The sequence below is a fragment of the Arvicola amphibius genome, chromosome 2, assembly GCF_903992535.2.
Source record: "Arvicola amphibius chromosome 2, mArvAmp1.2, whole genome shotgun sequence".
Lineage (NCBI taxonomy): Eukaryota > Metazoa > Chordata > Mammalia > Rodentia > Cricetidae > Arvicola > Arvicola amphibius.
In genome coordinates, this window is record NC_052048.2 from 114,564,698 (window position 1) to 114,574,849 (window position 10,152).

The 10,152-nt window shown below is 51.6% G+C and overlaps 1 protein-coding gene across 1 annotated transcript in view; it reads right to left on the bottom strand.

Annotated features, from left to right (window-relative positions):
* Ttc7a (tetratricopeptide repeat domain 7A) overlaps window positions 1–8,290 on the bottom strand; it is a 105,069-nt gene extending 96,779 nt beyond the window's left edge. Inside the window, 1 exon segment of the mRNA XM_038317817.2 lies at window positions 7,817–8,290. Within this exon segment, the coding sequence (XP_038173745.1) occupies window positions 7,817–8,003 (187 nt within the window). The 5' untranslated portion in view covers window positions 8,004–8,290.
* Between the last annotated feature and the right edge of the window lie 1,862 nt (window positions 8,291–10,152).

A 10,152-nucleotide genomic window follows, 5' to 3' on the forward strand; every position in this document is an offset into this window, starting at 1 on the left:
AACCTGCCAAGCCCTGGTCCCTCCCCCGGGGAGGTCAGGACCACTCCCACAGGCAATTTAGGCTCTAGTGGGGGAGGTGTTGGGGTTTGCACGGGCTCCTCTCCCTGCCATGCTGTCTTGGTCCACCCGAGAGGGCCACATTTATTAAACATGGGCATTTTAATTCAGTCTAATCTGGTTTGATTTGCATTCTTTGCATTGGCAGAGCAGCTTTTCTTAAGATTAAACCAAACAGTGACTGCATCTCACACATTTTCTTGTGCAGCAGGACAGGTCACTGAACATGTCCAGTTCTTTCCAAGAGTTCTCTCATACAGGCGCTCGCTCACCTGCACACCTCATAACCTGGCAAGTAGCTTTAGACTAAGTGATTGTGTTTCTCCCTACCACAATAAAATTCCAATCTTGTCCTGGCCACATTCCTGCTGCATGTGACAGACACACACACACACACACACACACACACATTCATACATACTCACACACACCCTCACACACACTCACACTCACACACACACAGGGGAGCCAGAAGTTTTGTGTGCAAAGCTTCAAGTCCAACAGCCTCAAGGGGCTGTGCTCACTGCCTGCCCATCACCCAGGATGAGAAACTACTCAATGGAAGTGCATAATAAATGCCTGTCTGGTGAATCAGACCCCAGCTCTCGAGAGAAGAAGCCAACAGACACAGAGCTACATCAATTTCGTGTCTCTAGGAACATTCACTCTGCCCCATCTTTTCACAATGCTTTCAGCTGTCACCCTACTCTGTCCTGAGAATAACAGCCTCTGCTCAATCTCCCTCTCTAAAAGACAGAGCACCCTGACCCGAATCTCAGCCACACAGTCCCATGAGGCTTTTGCCCCAAGGAGGCTTCATCGGACCCTTTGTTACCAACCTCAAGATTTTAAAAATTAACATTTTGAGGACTTGCCTATAAAAGTACCCCTTTCAAACTACCATCCATTGCTAAGGGAGCATAAATTGAAAAACCTTCTAGAAGGGGCAACTTGGCAACATCCTACAGATGTTTGCATATGTAAAACAACCTACTCATAATTCCTCATTCAGTAGCACTTACACTAGCAAAAAAACGTAGACAGGCTATATGTCCATCAATGGTGGCTAATTAATATTCTCTACGTCCATAAAAGGGACACCTTTCATCTACAAAAAAAAAAGAAAAAGGACCCAGGATGCTTTGCATGTGCAACTGTGGAAGAAACTTCAAGTTAAACTGGTAACAAAGCGGAGTGAGGAAGAGGCAGGCAGATCTCTGAGTTTGAGGTCACCCTGGTCCACACAGCTAACTCAAGACCAGCCAGAGTTACACGGTGAGACCCTGGTGTTGAAGGAACAAGCAGAGTGAGCAGATCATGGTAGTGACACCAGCATCAGCTCTCCGCAAGTTTCAGGCTTGCCTAGTGAGTTCCAAGCCAGCTAGGGCTACTTTGTGAGACCCTGCCCCATAAAAGAAAAAAAAGGAAGGAAGGAAAAAAGCAGTGCGCACAATAGTGCCCGGCAGTCATAAGCCACTGTATATTTCTCCATGCAAGTGATAGAAACACATGCGCGCGCGCGCGCGCGCACACACTCACACACACACACCAGAAAACCTTGCGAACAGGCTGGAGACGCAGTGGGCTTTCCGCTCTTGTGGCACCTTTGGTTTGAACTAAGTGAATACATTACCTACTCAAAAATAAAATTTAAATCAACCCAGGGCTGGAAGGCGACCTTCATTTTCAAATCTCAGCCACAGAGAGTGGCGGGCATCTAGCAAGGTTGCTCAGGGCTCTGCCCTGCTGTGTAAAACCCACAGCAGGGTTCCAAGCCAGCTCTGGGGAATTGTGTCCCTCTGCAGGCTCCTTCGGTGAGAGGGTCCCGCCCCTTAGGAGCCTCTCCGCCCTGTGATGTTTAACTCCCCACCTCGCTGCAGTGCCAGCCGCTTCTGCAGCTCACCTAGCCCTTCCAGAGTTCCTGACCCCTCATCTTGACACCTTTCCTGCCAAAAGAAACTTGCTTCTCTCCCAGAAGGCACCCCTTTCCACAAATGAGAGCGCCCTCAGAAGCTGTGCCGCCCAGGGTGGTGTGCACCAGCACACACAGGTCTCGGCTTGTGACAACCCCACCACCACCACATGGGCAAAAACTTGAGTGCACGTGTAGAAACCAGCCAAAGCACTGGTGAATTGACTAAATCCAATGATTAAAAAAAAATCAGAAAGGGTGAAAAACTATAATTTTTTTCTATCATTTTTGTAGGGCCTGGTCTTTTGAGGGTTTTTTTTTTTTGCGGGGGGGGGGGTCCTAGCAGATAAAAGCCAAAAACTCTCCCCTCTAAAAGTGTTTGACGAGCCCTAAACTCTGAGGGAGCAGAATTGTAAAGGAACACTAATGTTTGTCGTGGGCTATGAAGTGACAGTCATTTTATTGTGGGTTTCATTTAACCTGCACAGCCCTAAAAGTGGATAAATGCAGCTTTTGTTAGCATTGTAACCAACAACACAACACAGACAAATACGAATGCCTCTCCTGCACCTCAGAGCAGAGATCTAACTAAAAGAAACAAAAACAAATAAACAAACATTTACTTAATGTAGGTGAGGGGTGGCAGTCACAGGCTGGGGTGCCCATTGGCCATGTCTGGCCTGTGGAGGTCAGAGGACAGCCTCTAAGGAGTCCACTGAGTTTCGCTTTTCACCAGTGGGTACAGGATAGAAACTAGGCTTGACAGCAGGCACCTTGAGCCCCTGAGCTACCCTGCCAGCCTGATAGTTGAAGCATAAAGAATAGCCTGCAATCTTAGATGATTAAGCTGGAAGCTAACAGTAAATCCCACAGCAGGGGTGAGCGGCTCTCTTTCCTACAGGGGCAGTTAGCATTGTTTTTGTGTGTGGTGCTAGGGGTTCGATACTGAAGGAGCTTCTGCCAGAGCCCAGCTCCAGTCCCTCTGGTTTCCCAGGGAGGCTTCACTCCCTCCCAGTCCTCTCCCCACTCCCAGACTGTAGGTTTAGCAGACCCTCACTCAGCAGGTGTCAATCTTCGCTCACTTCCCCTTTCCTTAATCCCTCCCCTTCCTACAGTTCTTCACAGATAATTCTATGAAACTGAAGGGCACCTGGAAATCTCAAGTCCTCAATTTTCAGTTGTCAAATAATAGTTTGGGTGAATAACCACACCACTGTCTTTCACAGGCAAAACCTGCTCCCGGTTCAGGCTTGGGTCAGAGGGTCGTTTCTCCTGTCAGGGCTGTGAAGAAGTCTTCCTGACAGACCCATGGCAACCCCACCCCATGCTTGCCCTTAGCAGAGGCAAGCAGGCCTCACTGAGTGGCCACATCTCCTCCGGACCTGTTCTGAATGCCTGTGGCAGCTACTCTCCTCTCAGGCTCCTCGAGCTCTCAAGGGGTAGGTTCCAGCACTTCTCCCTGGAAGCTCCTGCCTCCGGCCTAGCCCTCACATTTGGCCCATTTGCAGCTAGGGAGTGTGAGTCAAGTCAGCCTCCTCTCTATTCCAGGTCAGTCTGGGAAAGGAGTTTCTGTGGCTTCTATTCCAAAGGCTCCCAGTGACTGAGAGGCCTTTCAAGCCCGGCTTTGGGAGGGCAAGGTGAGAGAGAACACCTGCTCAGACATTTAAACTGCAGCTGTGTTTAAAACAACCTTCCCACTTAAAGAAACAGATCATTCGGCTAAAAACCAGAACAAAAATGGGGGTTCTGAAAGACGATAATGGTATAGCAGTTATAGTTTTAATGGGTTCTTATTTCATAAATGCATACTGAATTAGTGAAGAGTGGAAGAGCAATGGGCTGGGGAAAACAGTTGGTGAGGATCATCAAGATGGCTCAGCAAGTAAAGGGGCTTGCTATGGAGCCTAGCAAGGTGTTTGATCCCCAGGACCCACATGGTGGGGGAAAGCTGACTCCTGCAAGCTGCCCACTGACACACACACACACACACACACACACACACACACACACACACGCGCGCGCGCGCGCGCGCGCGCGCATGCACGCACACATGCACTCGCACCAAATTAAAATAAAAATTTTTAAAGAGCAGGGCGGTGGTGGCACACGCCTTTAATCCCAGCACTCGGGAGGCAGAGGCAGGCGGATCTCTGTGAGTTCGAGACCAGCCTGGTCTACAAGAGCTAGTTCCAGGACAGGCTCCAAAGCCACAGAGAAACCCTGTCTCGAAAAACCAAAAAAAAAAAAATTTTAAAGAGTGTTCATGAGTTCAAAACACTGAAGCCAGTTGCTAACAGGTGAGCTTCCTTCTTTTTTCTAAATGTATTTTGTAAATGTCTCATAATAGAGTGTTAACAAAATTAAAACACTGGATGACCTGATGATCCTCCAAACCTAAACGGTAAAAGGAGAGAACTGGCTTCCTGCAAGTTGGTCTCTGACTTCCACGTGAACGCTCTGGCTCACGCACACCTGCCCCTCAAATAAAATAAATAAAAGTAATGAAAAAAAGCTACTTTAAAAAATTAAATCAAAATACTGGATGGTTTTGTTTTCAGCAGCCAGGGACCTCATCGCCACAGGAGGTACCCTGTAGTTTCCCTCTCTCTTGCTCACTGGATGTGAGTTTGAGGAACACACACAAAGGTAGTAACTACCTCCCCTTGGCAGGAGCAGGCGCCTCTGACAGGAAAAAGGCTGGAGGTTCTTCTGCTTGGGCATCTGCCCCTTCAGCCAACCTGCCCAGAGCCAGCCCCTTCCCTCCTCACCTCCTGGTATCTAGGTTCTGAGGTCACTCTAGTCTCTACAGAAAGCTCTGACATAGCAGAACCCCAGTAAAACGGAGACCTTTGGGGTTCAGCCACCCCTCCCTAAGTACCTTCTGCCCTTTTCCCCATTATGCTACCATCAGGTCACTAACTCAAAGAGTCTGGCAGTACAAGTGAGGTGTTTTGTTTGTTTGACTGGTTTTTGGTTTTCAAGACAGGGTTTCTCTGTAGCCCTAGCTGTCCTGGAACTACCTCTGTAGACCAGGCTATCCTTGAATTCACAGAGACCCACCTGCCTCTGCCTCCCACATGCTGGGATTAAAGGTGCGCATCACCACCACCTGGTTTGACAGGTGAAGTTTTAATACTCTTCTCGGATGCTGAGATTGCTCTGTGGTTGCAGGGAAGTCAGCTTTGGTTCCCAGTACTGGCCTCAAACTCACAGAGATCCGCCAGCCTCTGCCTCTGAGTGCTGAGATTAAAGATGTGTGCCATTACATTCACTAAATAAACAAATAAATAAAAATATGAGGGGCTGGAGAGATGGCTCAGAGGTTAAGAGCACGGGCTGCTCTTCCAAAGGTCCTGAATTCAATTCCCAGCAACCACATGGTAGCTCACAACCATCCAAGATGAGATCTGGTACCCTCTTCCAGCCTGCAGGCATACAGAATACTGTATACATAATAAATAAATCTTTAAAAAATAATAAAAATATGATCCTTTCTGTGCTGAAGTTCAGGAAATTAGCACCAACAAATACTATTCTCCCAGCAAATGGGTTCCCATTCTCTTGAGTAACTATGGAATCCAAAGAAAGAGAATGAAAACAGCGGTCAATCCAAAAATGTTCATGCCATTTGTTTTCCTTCCTCTTGCTGATGATGCACACATATGTGCACATGTGTGTGGGTTGGGATGTGTATCCCACAGGGCTGAGAAGAGGCCACCTGTGTTTACTGGTCAGTATCGGTCAGATCTCACGTTAAAGACAACTCAGCTTCAGGCCCAATTCAACCACTAGTGCCAGCTGCAGGCAAGGACTCGTGCATGAGTGAACACAAGCTCTACCAATGTGCTCACCATGTGACCTCTTCACCTTGGCGTCCCCACATCAAAGAGGAGGAGAAAACTCCTAACTTCCTCACAGGGTTATTAGGAAGAATTAACCGATGCTATGCCTATGTTTCCCAAAGGGGTTCTCTAACAGGTGGTCTGCTTAGGTTTGGGAAATGCGGTCCTTGGCCTTCAACTCACATTGGGTGAGCACATTAGGAATCCAAAAAGTCAAGCTGGGAGATGATGGCGCACGTCTTTAATCTCAGCACTCAGAGGCAGAGGCTGGCGGATCTCTGTGAGTTTGAGGCCAACCTGGTCTACGAGAGCTAGTTTCAGGAAAGGCCCCAAAGCCACAGAGAAACCCTGTCCGGAAAAACCAAAAAACAAAAAGTCTTGAAAGTTTGTGTTGCTCCTGGTCCACCACTCAGCTCTATCGGTAGCTTTGGGTGTTTTTTTTTTTTTTTTTTGTTTTTTTGTTTTTGAGGAAGGAAGAATGTCACCAATACACATCTCTGAAAGGTCTCAGACTAGAAACTGTCCTCGGCCTTTGCCTTCCTCCTGGATGGGACTACAGACGTGGCCAGCAGCCCTCCTGCTGTTTGATTTTAAAGTCCACCTATGAATCCATTCTTCTCTTTCCTTCCCCAGCCTTTTCCTCCCGGGATACTGATTAGCCAAGGGCTGAGCCTCCCTGGAATCTCTAGAGAACAACGTAGCTTTAAAAGGAACTCCTCCTCAGGGTGGAAAGAGGCCCTGATTTCTGTCCCTGCGGAGCAAGCTCAGTGGGGCCAACCTCTCTCAGATTCCCACACCTTCCTCAGGAACCAACACCTGTGGGTGTCCATTCTCGGTCCCACCCTCACCAGCCCCACCAGAAGGGATTCCTGCAATTTTCCTGGAAAAGGGAAGGACTGACAGGGATCCTCGTGGCCTCGCTCAGACCTCTTGGCCTCTGGCAGGTCCCTGCACGCAGCATCTTCCTTGGGCAAGCACCTTGCCCTTCCCAAACATCAGGCAGGGGCCCTGGAAGGCCTGCCGCTTCTCTGAAGCCCTCTGCCCTTCTGAGCTCCACAAACTAACTCGTTACTGTGCACCATCCTGCCTCCTATCCACTCTGGGCGCACTGCAAGGATGGACATCTTGGAGAACAAAGCACAAATGGAAAGATGTACTCAGGACCTTGGGTTCAGATTTCACGTCTACTGCCTGGATGATGAAGTTATTTACCTGTAGAGTCTGGCAAACAGGAATAGCTATGAGGAGTGACGACTTGATTCAACTCCTGAGGACTTGTCTGACACTGTCAGCAATGGCTTACTTATTCCTGCTATTAGAGTCATCCCATCTATCCCACAGAGGCGTCCTGGGATGGGTGATTTTGGAAAACTCTTTATATCCAGACTTTATATCTGCTTCTTTCGGAAAAGGTGGATGTGTACACGCGGAGGGAGGAGGGCTCTGAACCACTCTCAAGGCAGGAGCAAGGCACTCGAAACAGGATCTGGGGCTGGAGGCTGGGTGGGGTTCTCCCTCCGCCCCATCAGGGTGCTTTCCCGCCCCAGCCCGAGAGCCCAGCCCAGCTAAACCAGCCCTACTGCTAAAGCCTCTGCCAGGGCAGGATAGGGCCAGTGTTGGCCACTGCAGATGAAACTGAGGCTCGCCGGCCTCTTCTCCGACCTCGGTCGAAGTCAGCTGTGGATAGAGCTCGATTCCCTACTTTATTTGAAGGGAAAATAAGAGAAGGAGGAACAAACTCAGCATGAGGGAGTTTAGGCAGTTTAGGGAGGCAAGAGTCCCGTCCAATGCACTTCTGACACCTACAGAAACCTCCATTTCACCGTAGGGTTACCTACACGACCTTAGAGGGCAGAAGCACAGCTTTTGGGATTTTTCTAACTGCTTCGGCTGCGGGAAGGTAGCACCCAGAGCCGCTCGGGACCGTCGGTCGAGCAGCGCTTCCTGGAGGAGGCGGTGCTTTTCGCCCTCTCGCAGTCGGCGAAGTTGCCCTCCCTTCACTCACCGGTGTCTAGAGAGCTGAACCTGCCGCTCGGGCTGCTTCGCCGGTTGCTACCGCCGCCGCCGGAAATGCCCAGCGTCTGCAGATGCCGGACCAGCTCGAACATGCGGTCCCAGTGGCCCTCAGCGCGGCAGCGCTCCACCTCGCTCTCCACCTTCAGGTGGGAGCCGTGCGCGCCCTTCGCAGCCATCTTCGTGCGGGAGCTGTCATGGGAGGTGCGGCAGAGGAATGGAGACCAGGCCGGGGGCGGCGTCCAGGCTGGGGCACACTCTCCGGCAGAGTCAACTGGAGTGCAGACTGCATCCGGGGTCCCGGTGGCTGCGGGGGCACGGGTGGCGGCCGGTGGTCTGCAGCAGCAGCAGCGGCCGCAGCAACAAACGCACCGCCCGGAGCCTCCGGACTGGGGCTGCGACTGCGCGACCCCAAAGAGTCCAGCAGCAGCCTCCGCCGCTGCTGCAGCAGCTCCAGCCGCTGCTGCCGCCGCCGCTGCTGCAGCTGCTGCCACAGCCCCCGCCCCGAGCCCGGGCGTCGCCAGCTGCGGAGCCTCCCGGGGCCGAGGCTCCACCCCCGAATGGGCGTGGCTATCCCCCGCCGGGCAGGGCGCGCGGGCGGCCAGCGAGGCCACAGCAGCCAGGCGCGCGCCGGGCGATCGCGGCCCGCCCTCCGCCGCGCCCCCGCCGCTGTCTGAGTGCTCACTTTAATGCTGCGGGGAGCCGGGGAGCCCGGGCGCCCGGGGGCGCCTCGCTCCCCGTTCCCTCCCCATCCAGTCGGGACTCTCGGCCTGGGGTCCTCCTCCCGGACCGCCCGGCTTTGTGTGGTGGCCCCGTCACCGCCACTGCCTCCGGCACGTCATAAATCCGAGGAGCGGCGGACAGGACAACTCCAGCCCCAAGCTCCTGGGGATCCCGGCTCGATGCAACGCGCCGCGCCCGCGGGGCTGGGGACAAACTGGCTGGGCCAAGTGCCTAGGCTGTTCGGACGCCCCCAGCTTGGAGAAGGCTTGCGTTTGCTTTAACTGCGGGACTCCTCTTTCCACTGGACTCCTTACTTACTCTAGGCGGCTGGGTTTAATCTGTTGCTCTGGATTCTTAAACTAGCAGCTTTCCCACGTATCGCTACTTCATTTTGGTGTATAGAGATTGGTCAGAGCTGCAGGGAGCGCCCGACTTCGCTCAGCTAGTTTCAAGGCAAGCGGTGCCCAGAAGTTCAAAGGACTCGGGGCGGGGCTTGGAGGTGGAGCCAGGACTAACCTGGCCTGATGGCTAGCATCGTCACCTCGCCCTCCCTGAGACTGGAGCTGTTAGTTTTGCATGGAAATTGAGGATGTCACTCAGACCACAGCCAACACCGAAAACCTCCAAGGCCCGTGGTTAAAACTAGTTGTGTGGCCCAGTCCGAAGATTTCCGAGGTTAAGTAAAACTTTATAGTAAACTCCCAGAAGTTCGAAACTGATCGCTTCCTACCTCTCCGGGAGTACTTCCCACTCCATTTCCGTCATTGTCGGGAAATTCACTACTTAAAGTTTCAGAACAGACTAAAGACTGGAAGGTTTTCGGGCTTATCGGAGCCCAGCCTCCCGACGTGCATCATCACAGGGCCCATCCCTACCCCAATCCCAGCTTCTCTGTGGATATCTTCCCTGGGATCTAAATGCAGACCTTTCCTTTCTGGAAGGAAGGTTCCGCACCCCTATGTGCAGCCCCGAGGACCTGTCGTAAGGAGCAGCTCTAGGTTTCACCGAGAGGGAGGAGGCAGAGAGTGTGAAAGACTGACTTGGTTGGCCTTAGGACATAGTCAGTTTGCCCAGCCAGATTGTTCCTGGCAGTAACCCCTGGGGCAACAGTGAGCAACAGGATTGACAGAATGGGGGGTAGTCTTAGAGAAACAAGAAATCCCTCTTTTCTTCCCACCCCTTGGTCAACTAGGACAGCAAATATTAAGGGAATTGGATGGAGAGAGCATCATTGCTTGTCTCTCTGACTCTGTCATTGGTTTGTGTGTCCGTATGGGGGAAGACACGGAGTTGATGCTTCGGAATTATTGCAGATGTTCCTCCACATGCCTGACCCTTTCTTGGCATTTCTCCAGCAGAGCCAAGACCCTGATCTTCTAAAAGAACAAAGAGCAGCTGAGATTGTATTAGTAACCTCTGCTGAAAACAAAGGCAAACAGCAAAGAGGTGTTTGTTGGGTGTGGTGTGAGCACCTCTTATCATACCTTTCAGAAGCCAGAGGCAGGGGACTTACAGAGAATTCAAGGCCAGCCTAGGCTACAGTTCCAGGCCAGCCAGGGATACAGTGCAAAAATCCTAAAAAGAAAAAAAAAGTGGCCAGACAGT